At 52.5% G+C, this 21,117-nt stretch overlaps 2 protein-coding genes and 1 non-coding gene across 6 annotated transcripts; 2 read left to right on the plus strand and 1 right to left on the minus strand.

Annotated features, from left to right (window-relative positions):
• The first annotated feature begins 348 nt into the window (after positions 1 to 348).
• Cnn1 (calponin 1) lies at positions 349 to 10,056 on the plus strand. The gene is made up of 7 exons (XM_059267495.1): positions 349 to 515; positions 2,262 to 2,383; positions 3,492 to 3,558; positions 4,755 to 4,892; positions 5,068 to 5,178; positions 9,073 to 9,219; positions 9,307 to 10,056. Exons 1-7 carry the CDS (start codon positions 453 to 455, stop codon positions 9,550 to 9,552), a joined length of 894 nt encoding a protein of 297 aa, XP_059123478.1. The 5' UTR covers positions 349 to 452; the 3' UTR covers positions 9,553 to 10,056.
• Positions 10,057 to 15,400: 5,344 nt separating this feature from the next.
• Elof1 (elongation factor 1) lies at positions 15,401 to 20,598 on the minus strand. Of its 4 annotated transcripts, XM_059267499.1 has the most exons (6): positions 20,465 to 20,506; positions 16,938 to 17,001; positions 16,573 to 16,707; positions 16,344 to 16,414; positions 15,968 to 16,072; positions 15,401 to 15,689 (listed from the first exon to the last, which is right to left on the minus strand). In XM_059267499.1, exons 3-5 carry the CDS (start codon positions 16,686 to 16,688, stop codon positions 16,008 to 16,010), a joined length of 252 nt encoding a protein of 83 aa, XP_059123482.1. In that variant the 5' UTR covers positions 16,689 to 16,707; positions 16,938 to 17,001; positions 20,465 to 20,506; the 3' UTR covers positions 15,401 to 15,689; positions 15,968 to 16,007. The 4 variants fall into 4 exon arrangements, with proteins under 4 accessions (XP_059123482.1, XP_059123483.1, XP_059123480.1 ...); XM_059267500.1 differs by having other exon boundaries at positions 15,401 to 16,072; positions 20,465 to 20,598; XM_059267497.1 differs by having other exon boundaries at positions 15,401 to 16,072; positions 16,869 to 17,001; positions 20,465 to 20,523.
• On the plus strand, positions 18,089 to 18,196 carry LOC131915714 (U6 spliceosomal RNA). The gene has a single exon (XR_009380375.1). It is a non-coding gene; the product is annotated as a U6 spliceosomal RNA (small nuclear RNA).
• Positions 20,599 to 21,117: the final 519 nt, after the last annotated feature.

Here is a 21,117-nt window from a genome sequence, read left to right on the forward strand (position 1 = left end):
GGGATGGGGTTTGGGGGGCGACAGGGCAGTGGACACAGTCCTGTCTTGGGACTGAAGAGGGACAGAGACCAGTGACCTTTGAGATAAGGAGATTCAGAGATGGGTCATAGACAGTTGGCGTGGGGAGGCCGGTAGAAGGGGTGGCCTGTGTGAACAAACCCCCTTCCCAGAATAAGGCAAGCAGCCCCCTAGGTGGAAACAATGACACAATCAGCTCCCAATACCAAGGCCCTGACATCACGAGGTGGGGGTGGCCAGAGTGTGTGTGTGGTGCCACGCCCCTTGGCAAGGCCCGGTGGCCAATGGGACAGGCTTGGAAGAGCCCGGGGCTGGCCTCTGGAGCTTCAAAAACGTGTGAGGAGGGAAGAGGGTGTGCAGACCCAGGCTCAGCCGCCTTGTCGCGCTTGCCAGTGTCACGGCCACCTCCGCTTTACCAGAGCCCCCTGGCCAGCATGTCCTCCGCACATTTTAACCGAGGTCCTGCCTATGGCCTGTCCGCTGAAGTCAAGAACAAGGTAAGGCTGGAGGGGACTGCCTAGCCTGGCCCCTGACACCCTGCCGGGGCAGACCCCGCTCCCTGCACTCCCTCCTACCTGTGTCACGTGACTCGAGACCTGAGGCGAGAAGGAGGAAGATAACGGGGACCGGCTGTTTTTCTGTCCTTGGGACATCCCAGAGCCCTCAGTTACTTGAGGGGTGAAGTGAGGGAACCCCACTATCCATAAATAGAGATAATCAGAGTGCTGCAAAGATCCCCCACCTGCTCAGAGTCCTTGACAACCTTCTTGTTCCTGGGAGGGATGTAGGGGAAGGGACAGACCCTTACCTTTAAAAAAAAAAATCAACTCTGCACTTTGCAGAGCTAGAAGACATTGAGAGACAGCATTTTCCTGCCATGGATGGGTAAACTGAGGCTTAGAAAGGATCAGCAAGGAGCTAGGGCGCCAGATAAGGCAAGCGCAGAGCCAAACCCTCTCCATACCAGGATGGGTCGGTTTCCCGGATAGGGGACTGCACAGAGGAGAGGCAGTCCCATTTGACAGAAGGGAACACTGAGGCTCTTTCTTTCCAGGGTCCCACAGCAGGAGTTGAGGGGAGCGGGGAGCAGGGACTGGGACCTGCATCAGGTTGGGGTATCCTAGGGGCTTGAGTTGGGGGAGCGTAGGGGGCGGGTGCTCTGCGGGAGACTGGTGGCAGCGCCGCCCCCTCCCCCCAGCGCCGGCCCCAGAGTCGCAGAAGAGCCGCCGCGCCTTATAAGGCGGCCTTGGGCAGCCTGGGCCCGCGCTATATAAGGGCCGGTTTGCTTTATAAAGCCGGGCTGATGAGGGGGGCGGCAGGGCTGGGGCCAGGTAAGGGGCTGCATCCCTCCTCTCCCCATTCAGTAGAAGTGAGGCATCCCCCCATCTCACCACCACCAGGGGCTGGGAGACCAGCATGCAGGAGGATTGCTTAAAGAACGTGAAGCGGGCCTCGCAGACAGACTGGAGGGCGAGCCAGGAGGGAGATAAGAGAGAGCTAAGAGGTGGAGAGGGAGCCGGCCGAATCCCACCCCCTACCCGGGATCAGAGGGGGAGCTGCAGGAGCCATGAGCCCCACAGCTGGCTGGACAGCATTGTCTTCAGAGATGGGGACCCCGAGACTGCTTCAAGGATAATGTACAGAGTTGGGGGACAATGAGAAACATGGGCTGAGGACAGACTTAAGAAACACACTCAAGGAGTGGAGGGGCACAAGATAACCCTCACTTCTAACCAGGGACTCTGTGTGTGATGGCGAGGTCTACACTGAGATAGCTCTAAGAGCAGCGTCCCAGTACCCCAGCACCCAGGGGCTCCTTCTTAGGGTTCATCCCCACCCCCACTTTAAGGCATCTTCTCTTCCAACTGGAGAGCGGAGGGGGGGTGGGTCAGGAGAAGCTAAGCCCCAAGTTTGGCTTGAAGGGGAAACCAAGGAGCTAAGCGCCGCCCCCCAGCTTCAAGGATCTGGCTCTCCAGCCCCCTCTTGTCTATTCATTGGTGCCAAACCTCAGAATGCCCGGAATGGCCCCCTGGGCAGGTGCCACCTCAATCCTGGCCCTCCGCCTCCCCCAAGTCCTGCCCCCACCACCACCACCGTGGACACTGACACAGGATTGCCTTAGTTGGGATGGGATGAAGTAGGAGATCGGGCCTGTCTGGGCTGAGATGGGACCCAGAAAGCCAAAGCTACCCTCTATTGCCTGCATCCTCATCACCTGGCCCTCATCCCCATCTCCACCTCAGCTGGCCCAGAAATACGACCATCAGCGCGAGCAGGAGCTGAGAGAGTGGATTGAGGGGGTGACAGGTCGCCGCATCGGGAACAACTTCATGGATGGCCTCAAAGATGGGATCATTCTTTGCGAGTGAGTAAGGTTCTTAGGGTACAGACCTTGTCCCGAACCAGGCACCCCACTCCATATAGGCCCTTAACATCACCTGATGATCCCAAACCTGGAGCTGGAGTGAGACACTGATACTTGAAGCCACCTACCCTTGAAAGGCCGCAAAGACTCACTTGTGTCTGATTCACAGGCAGAGATGACTGAGTCCTTCAGGTTTAAAAGCCCCAAGGTGTTCCCAGGCCATTACTTAGCTAGCACACGCTACAGGGCGAGGCCTATCTATAGATCCCAGTAGGCAACAATGGCTGTTTCTCCACAGTTTTAGTGCATTATGGTGGTGTCACAGTAATTTATGTAGACCCTGGCTTCGCAATGCTCCTCATCACAGGAGCAGCTCACCATGGCTCGGCACACACCTGGGATCCCCAGCACAGGGCAGAGGTACAGTTCAGTGCAGAACATATAAGCAAGGCTGACTGAGTTCCATCCTCAGCACTTACACAGCCAACCGACCTAACAGTCATTTACTTATCATCCATCTAATGAGCATTTATAGAGTCCCTGATACACACAGGCCTTTGCTCGAGGCATGTGGACAGGGAACCCGACTCCATGTGGAGCCTAGAGGGAGAAATTGTGCTGGTTCCATATCCAGCAATATTATCACCAAGAAAAGATAACCAAATAACCAACCAGATAATCACACTCTTGCCAGTAGGAGGAAAATACCATGAAGAAAGTCCAACGGGCTGATGATTGGGTCAGTGGGTAAAGGTACTTGTCACCAAGACTGATGACCTGAGTTCAGTTCCCAAGACCCACATGTCGGAAGGAGGGAACAGACTCCTGAAAGCTGTTCACTGACTTCTACACACAAAGCATTCCACATGCATGTGCACGTCCCATGCACACTCATGTGCGTGTGTACACATACAAATGAAAACCACAACAGCAAACACTGCCATGTGAACGCAGGAAAGCCAGGACATTCAGCCCGACTCAGGGACTGTCCCACACCCACCATAAGCATGGGCTAGGTAGCATCCTCTTCCAACTGTTACCTACTCGCCCTGCCTGGATTCTGAAGCAGCTGGGACTCACTTTCCCCACTCCCCCTTCTCTTTCTTAGATTCATCAACAAGCTCCAGCCAGGTTCTGTGAAGAAGGTGAACGAGTCAACCCAGAACTGGCACCAGGTAAGTCCAGACACGAGTCACCAGTTCATTTCCTATCTTAGTAATGAGGGCTGACCCCATTGAGTGTGCTAGGCCAGCGCTCTACTGCCTGGTCATGCCCAGCCCCTCACTGGGGATTCTAGGCAGGGGCTCTACCACTGAGCCACACCCCCAGCCCCTCAATGGGGGATTCTAGGCAGGGGCTCTACCACTGAGCCACACTCCAGCCCCTCACTGGGGGGTTCTAGGCAGGGGCTCTACCACTGAGCCACACCTCAGCCCCTCACTGGGGGTTCTAGGAGGGGGCTCTACCACTGAGCCACACCCCCAGCCCCTCACTGGGGGTTCTAGGCAGGGGCTCTACCACTGAGCCACGCCCCAGCCCCTCACTGGGGGGTTCTAGGCAGGGGTTCTACCACTGAGCCACGCCCCAGCCCCTCACTGGGGGTTCTAGGCAGAGGCTCTACCACTGAGCCACGCCCCAGCCCCTCACTGGGGGTTCTAGGCAGAGGCTCTACCACTGAGCCACGCCCCAGCCCCTCACTGGGGGTTCTAGGCAGAGGCTCTAGGTTAGAACCATGCCCAACCATGGGCTTCTGTTGTTAGCTTTGTCAAAGGCTCCTGTCACAGTCAGAGGACAATCCTGGTCTTGGTCCTCTCCTACCTTCTCTGAGACAGATTTCCATCTCTGTTGTTTTCTACTGGGTACACCAGGCTTGCTGTCTCCTGAACTTGTGAGGATTTACTTCCTGTCTCTCCTTACAGGAGTCCTAGGATTACAGACATTTATGCCACATGTCTGACTTTTACTCCGTTTCTAGAGATTCAAACTCAGGTCCTGATACTTGGGCAGGAAGGTTTTTTTTTGTTTTTGTTTTTTTTTCTGTCTTACCAAAAACATCTCCCTGGCTCCTACTTTTTATTTTGAGACAATGTCTCATTAAGTTGCCCAGACAGGCCTGAATTTGAATCCTGCCTCAGCCTCCTGAGAGGATGGGATGGCAGGTTACTAACTTGTTTAATTTTATTTATTTGTGTGTGTGTGTGTGTGTGTGTGTGTGTGTGTGCGCGTACACTTGTGTGGACAAGTGCGCACAGAGGCCAGAAAGAGGCAATGGAACCCTTGGAGCTGAGTTATAGGAGTTTCATTGAATCCCTCGTCCCCCAGCCCCTCAGTCCTCCCGCTCCCATCCCTGACCTAACCTCTTCCCTTACAGCTGGAGAACATAGGTAATTTCATTAAAGCCATTACCAAATATGGGGTGAAACCGCACGACATCTTTGAGGCCAACGACCTATTTGAGAACACCAACCATACGCAGGTTCAGTCTACTCTCCTGGCTCTGGCCAGCATGGTGAGTGTATGGGCAGAGTGGGCACGGGACAGGGCTGGGGTAATCTTGGTCAGATGCCCATAGGGACACTTAGGCCACGGAGCCTCACCGAAAGTGCAGGCAGGTGTTGGGGAGTGAGGGGAATGAGGCCTCCTGGAGGCTCATCTGTGGTTCGTGTCCTCCTTCGCCCTTGTAGGCCAAGACCAAAGGAAACAAGGTCAATGTGGGGGTCAAATATGCCGAGAGACAAGAGCGGAGATTTGAGCCCGAGAAGCTGAGAGAAGGTCGGAGCATCATTGGACTCCAGGTACGGCCGCTTCTTCACCCGGGCTCTGGGCGGAGGGATGGCAGCCCAGACCCGGGAGCCTCGGGGGTCAGAATATCTGTACGAACTGGCTGCGAAAACTGCCAATGTTTTCTACTTCCTAACCTGCTCCCTCTGCCCATACTCCGAAATAGTTCCTGTTTTTAACAGACCTTAAAATTGTTTTATTTATTTATCTTTACATGTATGAATGTTTTGCCCACATGTATGCCTATGATGTGCATAGTGCGCATGGAGGCCAGAAGAGGGTGTCGGACCCCCTGGAACTGGAGTCACAGACGGTTGTAAGCAGCCATGTGGGTGCTGGGAATTGAACCCAGGTCCTCTGAAAGAGCAGCCAGTGCTCTTAACCACTGAGCCACCTCTCCAGCCTCTAGATCCCTTTAAAAATTATTCTTATATTTGCTGCATGTGTATCATGTGTGTGTGGTACCCATACAGATAACAAGAGGGCATCAGACAACCATCACAGACAGTTGTGAGCTGCCATGTGGGTACTGGGAATTGAACCCAGGTCCTCTGGAAGGGCAGCCAGTGCTTTTAACCCCTAAGCCATCTCTCCAGCCCCTTTATATAGATAGAGAAACTAAGGTTTGCAGAAGGAGCACACTACTCTTTTTCTTCAGTGTTGGGGATGGAGTCTAGGGCCTCATGGATGCTAGGCTAGCACTGGACCTTACGTATCTATGGATGTGGTGTGCACATCCAGGTCAGAGGTCAACCACTACTGTCACTCCTCGGGAGCCATCCACCTTGGTTTGTTTGTTGTTTTGTTTTGCTGTTTGTTTCTTTGTTTCTCTCTGTGTGGTCCTCGCTGTCCTGGAGCTCACTCTGTAGACCAGGCTGGCCTCGAACTCACAGAGATCCACCTGGCTCTGCCTCCCGAGTGCTGGGATTAAAGGCGTGTGCCACCACCGCCCAGCCACACCTTGCTTTTTGAGACAGGGTCTCTCATTGGGTTTCTTAGTTTGCACTCTGATACAATGATAAAACACTAACCTAAGCTTTAGAAGGAAGGAGTTTATTTGGCCTCCATTTTCACATCCCAGTATATCATGGAGAGAAGTCAGGGCAGGAATTCAAGCAGGAACCTGTAGTCAGGGACTGAAACAGAGACCATGAAGAAACATTGCTTATTGCCTTGCTTTCCATGGCTTGCTCAATTTTCTTATACAACCCAGGACCACCTACCTAGGGATGGTGCCACCCACAGTGGGCTGCATCTTCTCATATCAATCAATAATCAAGAAAATGGCCCACAGTCTTGCCCACAAACCAATCTGATGGAGACAGTTCCTCAACTGACATTCCCCTTTCCCAGATGACTCTAGTTTGTTTCAAGTTGACAAAAACTACCCAGCACAGCTGACCTCTTATTAACTTGACACACAAACACATCACAATTAAAGCACATCCTTTCCTTTCCTGTTATTCCCAAAGCCCTCCTCTACTGCAGACCACCCTGAAGGCACCCGGTCTTGTTAATATCACAATATAAAACTGTAACTTTAAATGTCTCATAGTCTTTAAAAAATTCAAACACTTTAAAAGTTCAAAGTCTCTTTAAAATATCCAAAGTCTTTTAATGTGGGCTTCTGTAGAGATGTTTTTAAAAAGTAAACATTTTCTTACTCCAAAAGGAAAGAACAAAGGCATAAAATACTTACACTTATACAAAATTAAAGTCCATCTGTGTAGCTCCAAATCTTGTAGCTCAGTGTTTGACATTTGGGACTCATGGTCCTCTGGGCTCCAAAGGGCTTGAGCAGCTTTGCTCTGGCTCTGCCACCTGTAACACAGGCTTGTCTCATAGGCTCAGGGAGGCTCCACATCACACTGCTGTCCTTAGAGGTTATCTCACAGTATATCTCCAATATGCTAGAGGTCACCATTGCAACCAAGGTGCATCTTCACCAGTGGCCTCCTGACCTCTCTTCTGGGACTCTGACCCTAACTCATGGTACACATCCTCAGTGTCTGTCATGACTCCCCCAGTCCTGGGGTTTCCCCTGCAGCTGAGGCTGTATTTCCTGGCCTCTCACTGCTAAGTCTCAGTTGATCTCCAGGACCCTTTTAATCTTGCAGCTTTAATGATACATAAAAACAAAAAACAAAACAAAACAAAAAAAACAAAACAGTACCACTGGGGAGACTCTCACACATTACCAAGTTCAGCTGCCAGCTTAAGATGGAGCCTTGGCCCTTCTGGACGATAGTGTCTTTGTGCCAACCCTGAAGAAATACTCCTAGATTTCACCTCCATGACTCCGGTTTCTTCTTAATCACTGCTCATTTCTCAGCCTCCACAAACCAGCATCAATTGATCAAGTGTCCCAGTAAAGCAAAGGTTTCACTTCAGTGGTGCTGGTAACTCCTCCTCCCCCTTCTTCTCCCCCTTCTTTTGAATTACTTTACGTGCACGAGTGTCTGATTAGCGTGTATGTATGTGCACCGTGTGAGTGCAGTGTCTGAGGAGGTATGAAGAGGATGGTGGGTGTCTGTGAGCCACTGGATGGGTGCTGGGTCCTCAGCGAGAACAGATCACTGTGCTGTCTCTCCAGCACCCCGGTTTCTTGTTAACCAGAGCTGATTCTTAAGCCCCAGCTGACAGGCACCATAGATTCATATTTGCTATTTTATGTGTGTGGGTGTTTTGCCTGCATGTATGTATGTGCACCATGTGTCTGCTGCCAGTGAAGTCCAGAAGAGGGCATCAGATCCCTTGAAAATGTAATTACAGGTGGTTTTGAATCCTGTGCATGCTGGGAATAGAACCTGTGTCCTCTGGAAGGGCAGCCAGTGTTCTTAACCACTGAGTCATCTCTCCAGCACCAGATTCTTAATTCAAAAGTCGTGGAAATGGCAACTTTCCCACTTCCCTCTGAAGCATCACAAGCCAGGCCTCTGCTGGCTGTTTCTTTCCGCACTCTTACCTTCCAAGTTTCCACAGAATTTCTCAGTAAGCTCTAGCATTTGATGACTTTTCTCGCCCCAGGCTCCACAATCTCCATGTTAGGGCTCTCCCATTTGGCTAGACTGGCTGGCCAGAAAGCCCAGGGAATCCACCTGTCTCTGCCTCCTCAGCCCTGGGATTATGAGCACATGCCACCATGTCCAGTTCACTCAGGTGATGCTGGGCACTGACAGGTCCTGGTGTTTGGAAGGCAAGCACTACTTGAGACAGGTCTCCTATAGCCCAGGTTAGCCCTGGATTCACTACTCAACCAAAGCTAGCCTTGAGCTTCTCTTCTGATCCTCCTGCCTCCACCTCCCTCGTAGTTTTTATCCTGACGCCGTCTTACTCAGTTGCTCGGGCTGGCGGCCGGTTTGTGCTGTAGGCAAGGCAGCCTTTAACTCGCCGTCCCTCCTTCCTCAGCCTCCGTCGCCGGGCAGCTAGGACTGCGGACCTGTGCTAGCAGTCCCAGCTTGAATCGACCCCCTCTTCTCTTTTTGTTTATCTTATTGTTTGAGACAAGGTCTCACTGTGTGTCTGTGGCTGACCTGGAACCCACTCTGTAGACCAGGCTGGCTTCAAACTCAGAGATCCACCTGCCTCTGCCTTCTTAGGTTATTTCCTTTCACTATGTGGGTCCCATGGATCAACCCAGGCCATCGGGCTTGGAGGCGAGAACCTTTTCCCACCAAGCCATCTGTCTCTCAGGCCCTGGACTTAAACTTCTGATTCTCTCGGGATTACAGTTGTGGGCCACCACTCGTGGCCGGAGTTCCCTTGAGCCAGCGTTCCAATTGACAAGAGTCTGGTCACATAATATCCCGACTCTGAGTGTTTCTGGCCTCCTGCTTTGCCATCAAACTTCTCTTGTGGGTCACAGGGACACTCTGCAATCCTTATTGATTAATTAATCTCTTTCCCAGATGGGCACCAACAAGTTTGCCAGTCAGCAGGGCATGACAGCCTATGGTACTCGGCGTCACCTCTATGACCCCAAACTGGGTACAGATCAGCCCCTGGACCAGGCCACCATCAGCCTGCAGATGGGCACCAACAAGGGCGCTAGCCAGGTTTGTGTGGTCAGTGGGACCCCTGGTGAGATGGGGCTGCGGAGAGGGGCTGCCACCCCTGTGCCTTGACCACTGTTCCCTCCTCAGGCTGGCATGACGGCACCAGGCACCAAGCGGCAGATCTTTGAGCCAGGACTGGGAATGGAACACTGTGACACGCTCAACGTCAGCCTGCAGATGGGCAGCAACAAGGGGGCCTCGCAGAGGGGCATGACCGTGTACGGGCTGCCCCGGCAGGTGTACGATCCCAAGTACTGCCTGAATCCGGAATACCCAGAGCTGGGCGAGCCCACCCACAATCACCACCCACACAACTACTATAACTCTGCCTAGGGGCCCCCAGGGGGCTGGCTGCTGCTCTTGGCTGGACCCAGCTGGCCCAGCCAACCCCATCTCCTGCATGGCGTCCCCCAGCCCCCTGGCATCTGTCTATAGGGTTACAGTTTGGGGAGATCAGGCCGAAGGGGGCGGTGGGAAGAAGGGGGCCCTCATCCCTGTAGCTCTCGGAGGGCCCAACACAGTACCGGGTGTCCCCAACAGCATGCAAAGGACGCATTGATAAAGGTATTTCAGCTGCCCCCTTTTAATCCCTCACAAGTAAGTACCTCCCAGAACCAGAAACCCTCCAAGCGAAGCCCCCAGAACCCAGGCTTGGCCTGACCCCTGCCCCATTCCTGCAGCGGGAGCAGAATGCATGCCCGGAACGCAGCGGACACACACAGTTTGGTTTTGCAGTGACTGGCGTCTGTGGATGTGACAGCAGCGTTTGTAACTGAGCACTTTCTTTTTCTATTTCACTGGAGCACAATAAATGGCTGTGACATCATCCGAGCCTCAGAGCTGGCTGTTCCGGAGTGTTGCTTAGAGCCTCCACCATCCTCCCGTACACATACGAGATGTGTACACAACGAGATGGCTCCGAGCTGGGCCAGGCACTCCACACCAAGCTCCACGAGCTGAGTTCAGTCTTTGAGACCCACATGGGAGAGGAGAATCAGTTCCTGCAACATCCTCTGACCTCCGTACACAAGCCATGTGATACACATACCCTTCCCTAAATAAATATGTAATTTAAAAAATTAAATAGATACACCTACAGACCTTACATCACTGTGGAGGGTAGGCACATTGCAAATGTCACATACACTTAAACAAAATGACGTGAGAGGGTCCTGGGAGAGGTTCCCAGGTTGTGTGCAAGTGGCATGGACTGGTACTACTGGGCTGGGGTAATGGTTCCTAATGTTGGCAGAGCAGTTGAGTTAACCTTGGGGCACGGCTTTCTCTGTATGCCTGTCTTGTGCTCAGCGGTCTATCCTCTTAACACTGAATCCCACGGCTGGTGAGACGTCTCAGCTGGTGAAGGTGTTTGCTATCAGCTTGACAACCTGAGTTCATTCCCCAGGTCCTACACGATGGAAGGAGAGAGAGAGCCAACTCTTGGTAAACTATCCTCTACCTCTTGCCACAGCACACACATACCCACCTACACAAGTAAATGTCTTAAAAAAAAAAACAAAAAACAAAAAACCCAAAACTCAGCCCCAGGAGTGCCTACACTCCTGAAAGTCGAGACAGGACTCTGACCTCCCCCTGCCTCAGCAAGGACCCTGTTTTCTTGAAGGCCCTAGATATTCTGCCTGAAAGCCACCATCAGCTCATCAGGTTCCAAGGAGAGAATGCAGAACGTGGGAGTCCAGAGAGCCCCTTCCCCACTCCGGCACTCCCAGGACAGAAGCTGAAGCTGTAACCCCTGGAGACACCAGAGATCAGCATGCACAGACACACAGACACCCCGGCCCCCCAAACTGGATTCCAGGTGTCTTGGCCCCCCATGTCCTGGGGAGGCTGTGCTGAGGCTCTGCCTGTCAGATGAGGTGGTGGTGCCAAAGAGGGCGCTGTTGTTAACACCAGGTACCCCTTCTGCTAAACCCCGTGGACACCAGTCTAGAAGCCTAGCCACTGCTGTTGCCTGGGGACTCCAGCTCCTGGCAAGCCTAAAGGACCTTGGTGGACCAAGGGGCATATCACTGAAGGGTGGGGCTTAGCGATAAAATGTGGCAGTCCAGCCGAGTAGCCGCCACTCCTGGGTCAGCTCACTACCTTTCTTGGCTGTTCACCTGTTCTGCGGTGGCCGCAGAACCACTTGATGCCAGTTCTGCTACCTGCTTATTGACGGGGCTCCAGCAGCTTCTCTCTTCTATACAGAGACAGGATCTATGTAGCCCTGGCTGTCCTCTGTAGTAATATTGTGTTCCCCAATATATTGTGCACCCTAATAAACTTATCTGGGGTCAGAGAACAGAACAGCCACTAGATATAGAGGCCAGACAGTGGTGCACACACGCCTTTAATCCTAGCATTCTGAAGGCAGAGATCTGTCTGGATCTCTGTGAGTTCAAAGCCACACTGGAAACAGCCAGGCATAGTGACTCACACCTTTAATTCCAGAAAGTAATGGCAGGAAGCAGGAAGGTATATAAGGAGTGAGGACCAGGAACTAGAGCCTGGTTAAGCTTTTGGGCTTTTGAGCAGCAGTTCAGCTGAGATCCATTTGGATGAGGACTCAGGCTTCCAGTCTTGAGGAAACAGGATCAGCTGAGGAACTGGTGAGGTGAGGTGGCTGTGGCTTGTTCTGCTTCTCTGATCTTCCAGCATTCACCCTGATACCTGGCTTCGGGTTTGTTTTTATTAATAAGACCTTACAATTCATGCTACAGTCCTCGAACTCACAGAGATCCGCCTGCCTCTGCCTCCTGAGTGCTGGGATTAAAGGCCTGTGCCACCATGTCCAGCACCAGCAGGTTCTTGTGTGTGGTATGCACAACTGTTTGTGTGGGCTTGCGCACAGTGAGCGTGAGGGCAGAGGCTGGCATCCCGTCATCCTTGGTGAGCCTTCACTTTATTTTTGGAGACAGGGAGCCCTCCCTGAATCCAGGGCTCACTCATGTGGTTCGGCTGGCTGGCCAGAGCTCCAGAGATCTGCCTGTCTCTACCACCCTAGTGCTGGGGCTGGACGCGGCTTTCACATGGAGCTAGGGACCTGAACTCAGGTCGATCACTGGCAGCCATCTTCTGAGCTCTCTACAAGTCTCGTGTTCCACTGAGGAGCTCTACACCACAGGTTGCTGCCCAGGCTCATGAGGCCAAGTTGAAGAGTTGAGTCCAGGTCCTTGGCTCAGGTGTCCTGCTGCCTTTGAGAACATCTAAGGGCACATGGCGCTCTCAGGATGTCCATCCTGTCTGTCACTCCTTCCAGCCTTCCAAGAGTCCTCACCATCCTTAGAAAATGTCCCTTCTCTGACCCTTACACTTTCCCAGTGGTCCAAAGCACCCAGGACAGCTGAGACCTCAGCCCAGAACTTGAACTTGCAGGAATTAAACTGATGGGTTGTGAAGCAAGCTTCCTGGGCCCAAGTCTTCCTGTGCATTTAAGGCTGCTTCCCCTCTCCGGTCTGTTTGTCTTTGAATCTGGAGTTGGGCAGCCACCTTCTTTACAGGGTACCCACCTTCCAGCGTCACCTCCTTTTGGGTCACCTGTCTAGAAGCCTTGTGCTTATGTGCTTATGTGGCAGAGGTCAGCCAGAGGTCAACCTCAGATGGTGTTCCTCAGTTGCTATCCACCTTTTCTACTTTCATTTGGGGTGGAATATAAAAATGGCTCAGTGGAGCCTGGCGGTGGTGGCGCACACCTTTAATCCCAGCACTCGGGAGGCAGAGGCAGGAGGATCTCTGTGAGTTTGAGGCCAGCCTGGTCTACAGAGTGAGTTCCAGGACAGGCACCAAAACTACAGAGAAACCTTGTCTCGAAAAACCAAAAAAAAAAAAAAAGGCTCCGTGGTTGAGAGCATATTCTGCTCTCCTAGAGGACCCAAGTTCAGCTCCCAGCACCCATGATAATAGCTCATGACTATAACTCCAACTCCATGGGATCCAACACCCCTTTCTGATCTCCAGGGACACACTTACGTGTATTTGTGCACACATAAATAAATAATGAATGAAAACTAAGGGCTGGAGAATTGGCTCAGCAGTTAAGAGCACTCACTGCTATTCAGGAGATCTGGGCTCAGGTCCCAGCACCCACATGGCAGCCCACAACTACCTGCAACTCCAATTCCAGAGGATCCAGTGCTCTCTTTTGGCCTCAACACTGCATCTACGTGGTACACAGATACCCAGGCAAAATGCTCATACACACAAAATCTTTTTTAAAAATGTGTGAAAAACTTAAACATGTGCCGGGTGGTGGTGGCACAAGCCTTTAATCCCAGCACTCCAGGAGGCAGAGGCAGAAGGATCTCTGTGAGTTCAAGGCCAGCCTGGTCTACAGAGCAAGATCCAGGAAAGGCGCAAACCTACACAGAGAAACCCTGTCTTGAGAAAACAAACAAACAAACAAAACCTTAAACATGTATTTAGCATGTTTAAGCTGGTGAGGTCAGAGGACACTAGGGAGCTGATGCCTTCTTCCTACCATGGGGCGGTGGGGCATGAGGACAGAACTTAAACTGTCACGCCTACCCAGCAAACACTCTGCCCCCTGAACAGCTTGTCAGTTTCTGTACTTAACAACTTTGATACTACTGTGTGTGTGACCTGTGGGGTTTGTGCTACAGGGTACAGTGGAGGTCAGAGGACCACCAGGAGTCAGTTCTCTCCCCCTGCCATGTGGGTCCTGGGATTGACTCAGGGCATCAGGCCTGTGAGCTGAGACATCTGACTTTTTTGTTGTTGGTGGTTGTTTTTTTGAGACTGGGTCTTACTATGTAGCCTTGGCTGGCCCAGAACTCAGAGATCTTCCTACCTCTCCCTCCTGAGTGCCAAGACATGGCTCAGAGGTTAAGAGCACTTGCTGTTCTTGCAGAGGACTTGAGTTCAGTTCTTAGTCTTCACACCAGGTCACTCAGAATCCTCTAATTCCCAGCTCCAGGAGAACCAATGCCTCTCTTCTCCAGGCCCTCACTCACACACAAGCCCACAAGCAAACACACCCACCCACATGTAATTAAAAAACAAATCTTTAAAAGTTTGTGCTACCATGCCCAGCCCAATCATGCTTTTTGAGACAGGGTCTCTCACTGGCCTGGAACTAGCCAAAGTCTAGGCTGTCTGGTGGCAAGCCCAGGATCTGCTTGTCTGCCTCCTCAGCACTGGGTTCTGGGGATCAAGCCAAGGTCCTCATGTTTGGGTAGCAAGGACTTTACTGACTGAACTATCTCCCCGGCCATCTCTATGGTTTTCACTCTGACTGCTGCAAACACAAAGCCAGGTGTCTGTCTGGACCACTGGTGTACTGAAGGGTTTCTCTGCATATCTCTGGCTGTCTTGGAACTCGCTCTGTAGACCAGGCTGGACTTGAACTCAGAGATCAGCCTGCCTCTGCCTCCCAGTACTGGGATTAAAGGCGTGTACAGGTGTGCACCACCACCGCCTGGCCAATTATGTTTTAAGTGGTGTTACACCTCTGTAATTCTGTCACTTAGAAGGCTGGGGCAGAAGGGTGGATTTGAGAGGACCCTGGGCCGCAGTTTGTCTCAAACGCTACCACTGGTTGGGTGGGGTGGCAGGCACACACACACACACACACACACACACACACATCCTAGCACTAGGGGCAGAGGCAAGCAGTCTCCAAGCATGAGGCCAGCCTGGTCCACACAGTAAAATCCTGCGTTAACCTCCACGGCCTGGAAACACACACACACACACACACACACACACACACACACACACACACACACCAAACAAAAACAAAAACAAAAACAAAAACAAAAAAAACCCAAACTAACCATCTATGACCAAGAACTGAGAATGTACCTCAGTTGGTAGAGTATTTTGTCTAATACGCACAAAGCCCTGGGTCTGATCCCCAGAACCAAATGAACTAGGTGTGGTAGTGCACACCTGTAATCCCAGCACCTTGGACACAAACGCAGGGGATCAGGAATTCAAGGCCACTCTCAGATTCATAGCAAGTTCAAGGTCAACCTGGTATATGAGACCCACCCCAATCACTACTAACCCTGCCCTCACAAAGAAAACAGAAGAACAGTTTGAAAAACTGACCAAACCATACACCATAGGGCCACCAAGATCTCTTCTGAGTGCCTTAGCCCCAAATCCCACCTCTCCTTCCGGCACTGGGACCTCATCACCCAAGAAAGCACAGAGCCAGGGATCCACACCGGCTGCTTTATTGACAGGCTTGAGTGACAGCTGTCCCCGAACCAGCCCCTACCTTTTCTACAAAAGCAAGTGAGCAGGAAAACGGGCTCCCCGGCAAAGCCCAGCCGAAGGACCTGGTTGGTCTGTAGCCTTGACTCCCAGGCCACAGGCCGGGAAGGATGGGAAGGCCAGTTCCCCAAGGGCAAGGCGCTGGTGAGGTGGCTGAGGAGACGGGAGGTCCCACAGCTATTCCTTGCCTGAGATGTCAGGAAACTGTCACCAGAGGAGCCACGAACCTAAAGCTTGGGGCAGGGGTGTGGGCTGAAGAAGGGAGCAACTTAAAGGCTTTCAGAGTTATTTGAGGCATAAGGTTCTGAAGTTTGAGGCCACCCTGGGCAGCATGGTGAGACCCAGCAACCCCTCACCTCCACCCAACCTACAAGCAGTCACAGCCACCATTACAGCCACATCTGCAGCCACACACACGTCTACTCATTCACATCCACTCCATACACAGAGGGAGGGCTGTCACAGTCCTGGACCTACACCCTGGAGCCCTGGAATGTCTCTGGATTGGTACCCAAGTCGGGGACTGCTGAGGGGGCAGGTCCTTGATATTGCTACTGATTGGCTGCCTCGCAGGCGTCTATCCAATCGCTGTACACATCCACGGGTTCTGACAGATCTGAAACACTGGTCAAGGATGATCTGTGGCAATGAAGCCCCTCCCGAGCACACTTCTGCTATGACAGGTCCAATCAGACCCCTGCCCTGGGCCTTGTTAGTGTTAAGTCAGTAGACAACGTCCATTCCCCCAGGTGGCAGTGGCTCCAGAACTGGCAGGAGTGACCGACAGTTCCTTGTCTTTTGTTACCAGCCCCTGAGCAAGTCAGGACAGCCCCGACTCCCACCCACTTCTCCCATTCTCCGGGGATCAGATGACTTTCCAAGGATACATGTGATGGGTGTCTGGAATTCCTCTAGGCACACGGTACAGGAGATAACTCCAGTGTTGCGAGCTCGGTCCCTGCAATGGGGCAAGGTGGAAGGATGCATGAGAAACAAACCCTGAGCCTGTCCTGTGGGGGCAACCCTGCCAGCAGGAAGGCCCAGGGTGAACAAGGCGGAAGACAGAGGCCTGGAGGCCCATGGTGGTAGGCTGGCCCACCTTAACCACCCACTTACATTTTCACATCACAAGACTTCTCATGGTTGCAGAAGGGGCAAGTGAACTGGGTCTCCAGGGTACCTGTCATCTTCTTCTTGGGGGGTGGCTTCCGTTTAGACTTCCTTCGTCCCATGGCTACAGGGAGATGAAACCTGTGGGGCAGAGGAGGACAGGGGTCAGAAGCTGGTGGAAGCTGGCCACTCTCTACCTCCACTCTCTGGAGGCAGGCTGGAGGACCAGCAGTGGCCCGTGGAGAAAGGAAGATGTACACTAGGACATGCAGGCTTCTACCCGAGGAACCCAGGCTCCTGACCTTAGGCACAGCCGTCCCTGTGTACACTCTGGGCTGAGAACGGCCGTTAACCTTGGCTTCTCAACTTACTGTGTGACTCTAGGTAGGTCACTTAAGATCTCTGTGCTCAGAAGAAGGTAGGGGTGGACTGCGGCTGCAGAAAAAACAGGACAGAGGGAGGGTACTCAGCACAGTGAGCGCATCCTGTTAAGGGAGGCAGGAGTTGAGTCCAAAGAGCGACTAACGATAAAGTCAAGCTGAGCACGCTAGTCCAAGTCCAGAACCTATCTGTGACCTTCCTATCTGTGACCCAGCACTCTGCGTGGGGACGGCAGGCAGAAACAGGAGAATCGTTTCGGAGCTTGCTGGCTAGGGACAAAGCATGATGGAAGGTGTGGACCGACTCCCCAAACACTAGCCCTCTGACCTCCACATGCACGACGTAGGACGTGTGCCTCCCCTGATCCCAAAGTCTCAAGCAGGACTGGTTTTTTGGGGGGTGGGTGGGTGGGATGGGAGTAGGGTGGCAGTGAGTGAGACAGGAAACAAATCAACTGAACAAGTGACAGTTGTGTTTGGGTGGTGCCCAGAGCTGTGATGGGGACAGAGGTTGGGAGGAAAGGCCCAACTGTTACCTTTGTGGGTCTTTTGCTCTCTTAAAAAAAAAAAAAAAAAAAAAAAAAAAAAAAAAAAAAAAGAAAGCAAGCAAGCAAGCAAGCAAGCAAGCAGGGCAGTGTTGGCACGCACCTTTAATCCTAACACTCAGGAGGCAGAGGCAGGCGGGTCATGGTCTATGGAGTGAGTTCTAGGAAAGCCAGGGCTACATTGAGAGATCTTGTCTCCACCCACCCCCACCCCCCCCAGCGTCACAAAGAAACAAAAACAAACCCAAAACCAAACATGGTCTCCATCCTCAAATATCAGAGGATGACTTTGACCCCTGATCCTCCCAAGAGCTCGGACTGTAGGCATGAGCCGCCTGCCACGCCCGGGTCCGTCCCCCCCTCCCCCCCCCCCCCCACACACACACTGTCATGTTAATACTGATTATGGACTTGACAGACTCAAGATCACTTGTGGGAGTCTGGGCACGCCAGCCATCTTGATTAGGTTAATGACCATGGGAAGACCCATCCTAAAGGAAGGCAGTGCCATTTTTTGGGCTTCGGGATTACTGAAAGCTGGAGGCCATCTTGGGCAACAAAATAAGTTCAAAGTTACCATCTTAAAAAAAAAGGCAAGCTCCCTTTGGCAGCACATACGCTAAAACTGGAATGATACAGAGAAGATTAGCATGGCCCCTGCGAAATTTTTAAGACATGCAAATTCAAAAGGCAAAACATTATATATATATATATATACACACACAAACTACAATAAAATTTTAAAGATCTGTGTTAATACATTTTTTGGGTTTTTTTTGTTTGTTTTTGGAGACAGGGTTCCTCTGTGTATCCCTGGCTGTCCTGGAACTCAGAGAGCCGCCATGAGCCTGGCTCTGCCTCCTGAGTTCTGGGATTAAAGATATGCACCACCACAGCCAGGCAACGTGAAAACTGGGTGATTTCAGCTGGTAGTAGTCTAGCGTATAGAAGGCTCTAGGGTAGTGGTCCTTAACCTGTGGGTCTCAGGGTTGCATATCACAAATTTACATTATGATTCATAACAGTAGCAAAATTATAGTTATGAGGCAGCAATGAAAATAACTTTATGGTTGGGGTCACCACAGCATGACGAACTGGACTAAAGGGTCGCGCACTAGGAAGGGCGAGAACCACGGCTCTAGGGGCGGTCGTGCCCAGCCCATTGCTTTCACGATTCAGTTACTGGGGGCTTTGTTGAGCTGCACTGGCTCGCTCAGGAATCCGAGCACCAAAGAGGCAGAAGTAGGAGGATTGCCACATGTTCAGCCAGCCTGAGCTACACAGTACAGCAGACCAACACAGAACAAAACCAAACCATGCATGTTGGTTTGGCATGCAACCCCAGCACTTGGTAGGCTGAGGCAGGATGTTGTCATGAGTTGGAGGCCACAGACTGTCTCACAAATCCAAAACAATGGGGCTGACCCAGGTTCAATTCCCAGCATCCACATGGTGGCTCACAACTGCCTGTAACTCCAGTTCCAGGGGATCTGATGCCCTTCTCTGGCATCCTAGGACACTGCACGCACATGTTGTACATCCATACACATAAGATAAAAACAAATAAATATTCAAAAGATCTGTATTAATAAATAATTACAGATGACAGGCGCGCGCGCGCTCTCTCTCTCTTTTTGTTTTTGTTGTTTTTCGAGACAGAGTTTCTCTGTGTAGCTTTGCGCCTTTCCTAGATCTCACTCTGTAGGCCAGGCTGGCCTCGAACTCACAGAGATCTGCCTGCCTCTGCCTCCTGAGTGCTGGGATTAAAGGCGTGCTGGGATTAAAGGCATGTGCCACCACCGCCAGCAGATGACAGGCTCTTAACAAGAAATCTCATAACTGGATGAATCTTAAAGATCACTATGAGGTTATTAGAATTAAATCAAATTTTCTGAGATGGGGTTACTTTGGGTGAAAGCGGAGTGAGTCATTTAGGATGAAGCCTGGATGACGACAAAAGGCAGCTTTGATACAAGAAAGCCAGGAAGAGAGAGATCTGCAAAGGGTCTGAGGCCGATGAAGCGTTTTCTCACTGCTTTACCTCAGAGAGAATGGCGGAAGCTCTAGGAGCAACAGGGATAGAGTATGAGATGCACAGAGGAAAGTATAGGCCAGACCCCAGACCTGGAAGGATGGCTGGCCTGTAGTCTGGTCCCGCAGCTGTCTGTTTCCCCTCCAGTCTGGCCCTGGCAAGCACCTACAACGGAATCACAGAGCGTCCCCAGGCCATCTCGGGCCACCTTAGTCGATCCTGTCCCGGCTGGTACAGGCGCTGCTGCCACGCCTGACAAACTGAATTTGGTCCCGGAACCCACGTAAAGGTGGAAACAGAGAATGTACCCCGCAAGCTGTCCACTGACCTCTGTACACAGACACATAATACACATAAAGGTTTCTAAAACTTTCAAAACAGGGCAAGCAAGATGGCTCAGCAGGTAAAGACGCTGGGTGCCAAGTCTGACAGCCTGAGCTCAACTCCCTGGACCCTCACGGTGAAAGGAGAGAACCGACCCCTGCAAGCTGTCCTCTGTACACTCACATACACCATGCAAGACAAACTCGCCATCCCCTTAACTCCTTATAGGTCGTCCAGCGTCTGCAACCCTGCCCATCCATCTCCGAGGAGGGATGTCACTTGGCCACTGCTCAGTCGCCAGCGTGCACAGTGTACACCTCAAGCACTTAAAAACCACTTGTTGAAGGAATCGGAGTTTCCTGAATCCGTCCGTGTGCGGCCCCAGGATCCCATCCCACCTGCCAGCAAGCCGTGACGTCTCGAGAGGACCGGGGTGGCGGGAAGGGGTCGCGGCGGAGGAGCGACGCCATCAGCCGCCCCCAGGCTTCGGTGGCTCAGGCACCTCACCCACGGCCGTCCGCAGAGCCAGGCCCCGGCCTCGGCTCCACGCCCGGCGGGTGATCCAGACCAGCGCACCCGGCACCGCCCGGCCCAGCGCCCGAGACCCCCGCACCTACCTGGACCAGCCCTGCCTCGCAGCCAAAGCCGCTTCACCCGGGAGACGCTAACTTCCGGCCCCTGACGGAAGCGGAAATATATCGCTTTGGTTTCCCGCCTACTCCGCAGCCGAGTGAATGATCGTGTAGACCCCGCCTCCTTCAACTGCCGGTCTCTGCGCGCGCGCGACGTCTGTTGGAGCGCATGCGCTCCAGCGGATCCCCGGCGAGGTCCCTGGAGCGGCGCTTGTTTGATTCGCTGTCCGTCCATCTGTACTGTCCCTGGTCGAGGTCCTCGCCCGTGACCACCATCTCCTGGTCTCCTCTCGCTGTCTTCTCCCGTTACAGCTTCTCCCCCGGCAGCGCACCTGGGTTTCCCCAACCTCCATGCTCACTCAAATATCCTGGAAAGAGGAGGGCAATCAGCGGGAGTGAAGGGCAGGGGAATGGGTAAGGGGTAAACATGATCCAAGTGCATTATATACATACGTGAAGATGGCACAGGGAAACCCACTATGTATGATTAATATATGCTAATGCAAAACAAAAAATACCCCAGCCCTAACCCTGATCGTCTGTAATCCCAGCACCGAGGAGGTGGAGATAGGAGGATTAAAAATTCAAGGTCGAGCCGGGCGGTGGTGGCGCACGCCTTTAATCCCAGCACTCAGGAG

This window comes from Peromyscus eremicus, chromosome 7 (genome assembly GCF_949786415.1).
Source record: "Peromyscus eremicus chromosome 7, PerEre_H2_v1, whole genome shotgun sequence".
Taxonomy (NCBI): Eukaryota; Metazoa; Chordata; class Mammalia; order Rodentia; family Cricetidae; genus Peromyscus; species Peromyscus eremicus.

What these genes read in the sequence shown, in the direction of transcription:
- Elof1 (XM_059267500.1), bottom strand. Translation starts at nt 16,688, where the DNA reads ATGGGACGAAGGAAGTCTAAACGGAAGCCACCCCCCAAGAAGAAGATG. An exon ending in AAGTCTTGTGATGTGAAAAT is followed by an intron (nt 16,415 to 16,572) that starts GTAAGTGGGTGG and finishes GCCCCATTGCAG; the next exon opens with GGACCGAGCTCGCAACACTG. An exon ending in ATTCCAGACACCCATCACAT is followed by an intron (nt 16,073 to 16,343) that starts GTATCCTTGGAA and finishes CCAGTGTTTCAG; the next exon opens with ATCTGTCAGAACCCGTGGAT.
- Cnn1 (XM_059267495.1), top strand. Translation starts at nt 453, where the DNA reads ATGTCCTCCGCACATTTTAACCGAGGTCCTGCCTATGGCCTGTCCGCT. An exon ending in GGAGCATCATTGGACTCCAG is followed by an intron (nt 5,179 to 9,072) that starts GTACGGCCGCTT and finishes TCTCTTTCCCAG; the next exon opens with ATGGGCACCAACAAGTTTGC. An exon ending in CCAACAAGGGCGCTAGCCAG is followed by an intron (nt 9,220 to 9,306) that starts GTTTGTGTGGTC and finishes TTCCCTCCTCAG; the next exon opens with GCTGGCATGACGGCACCAGG.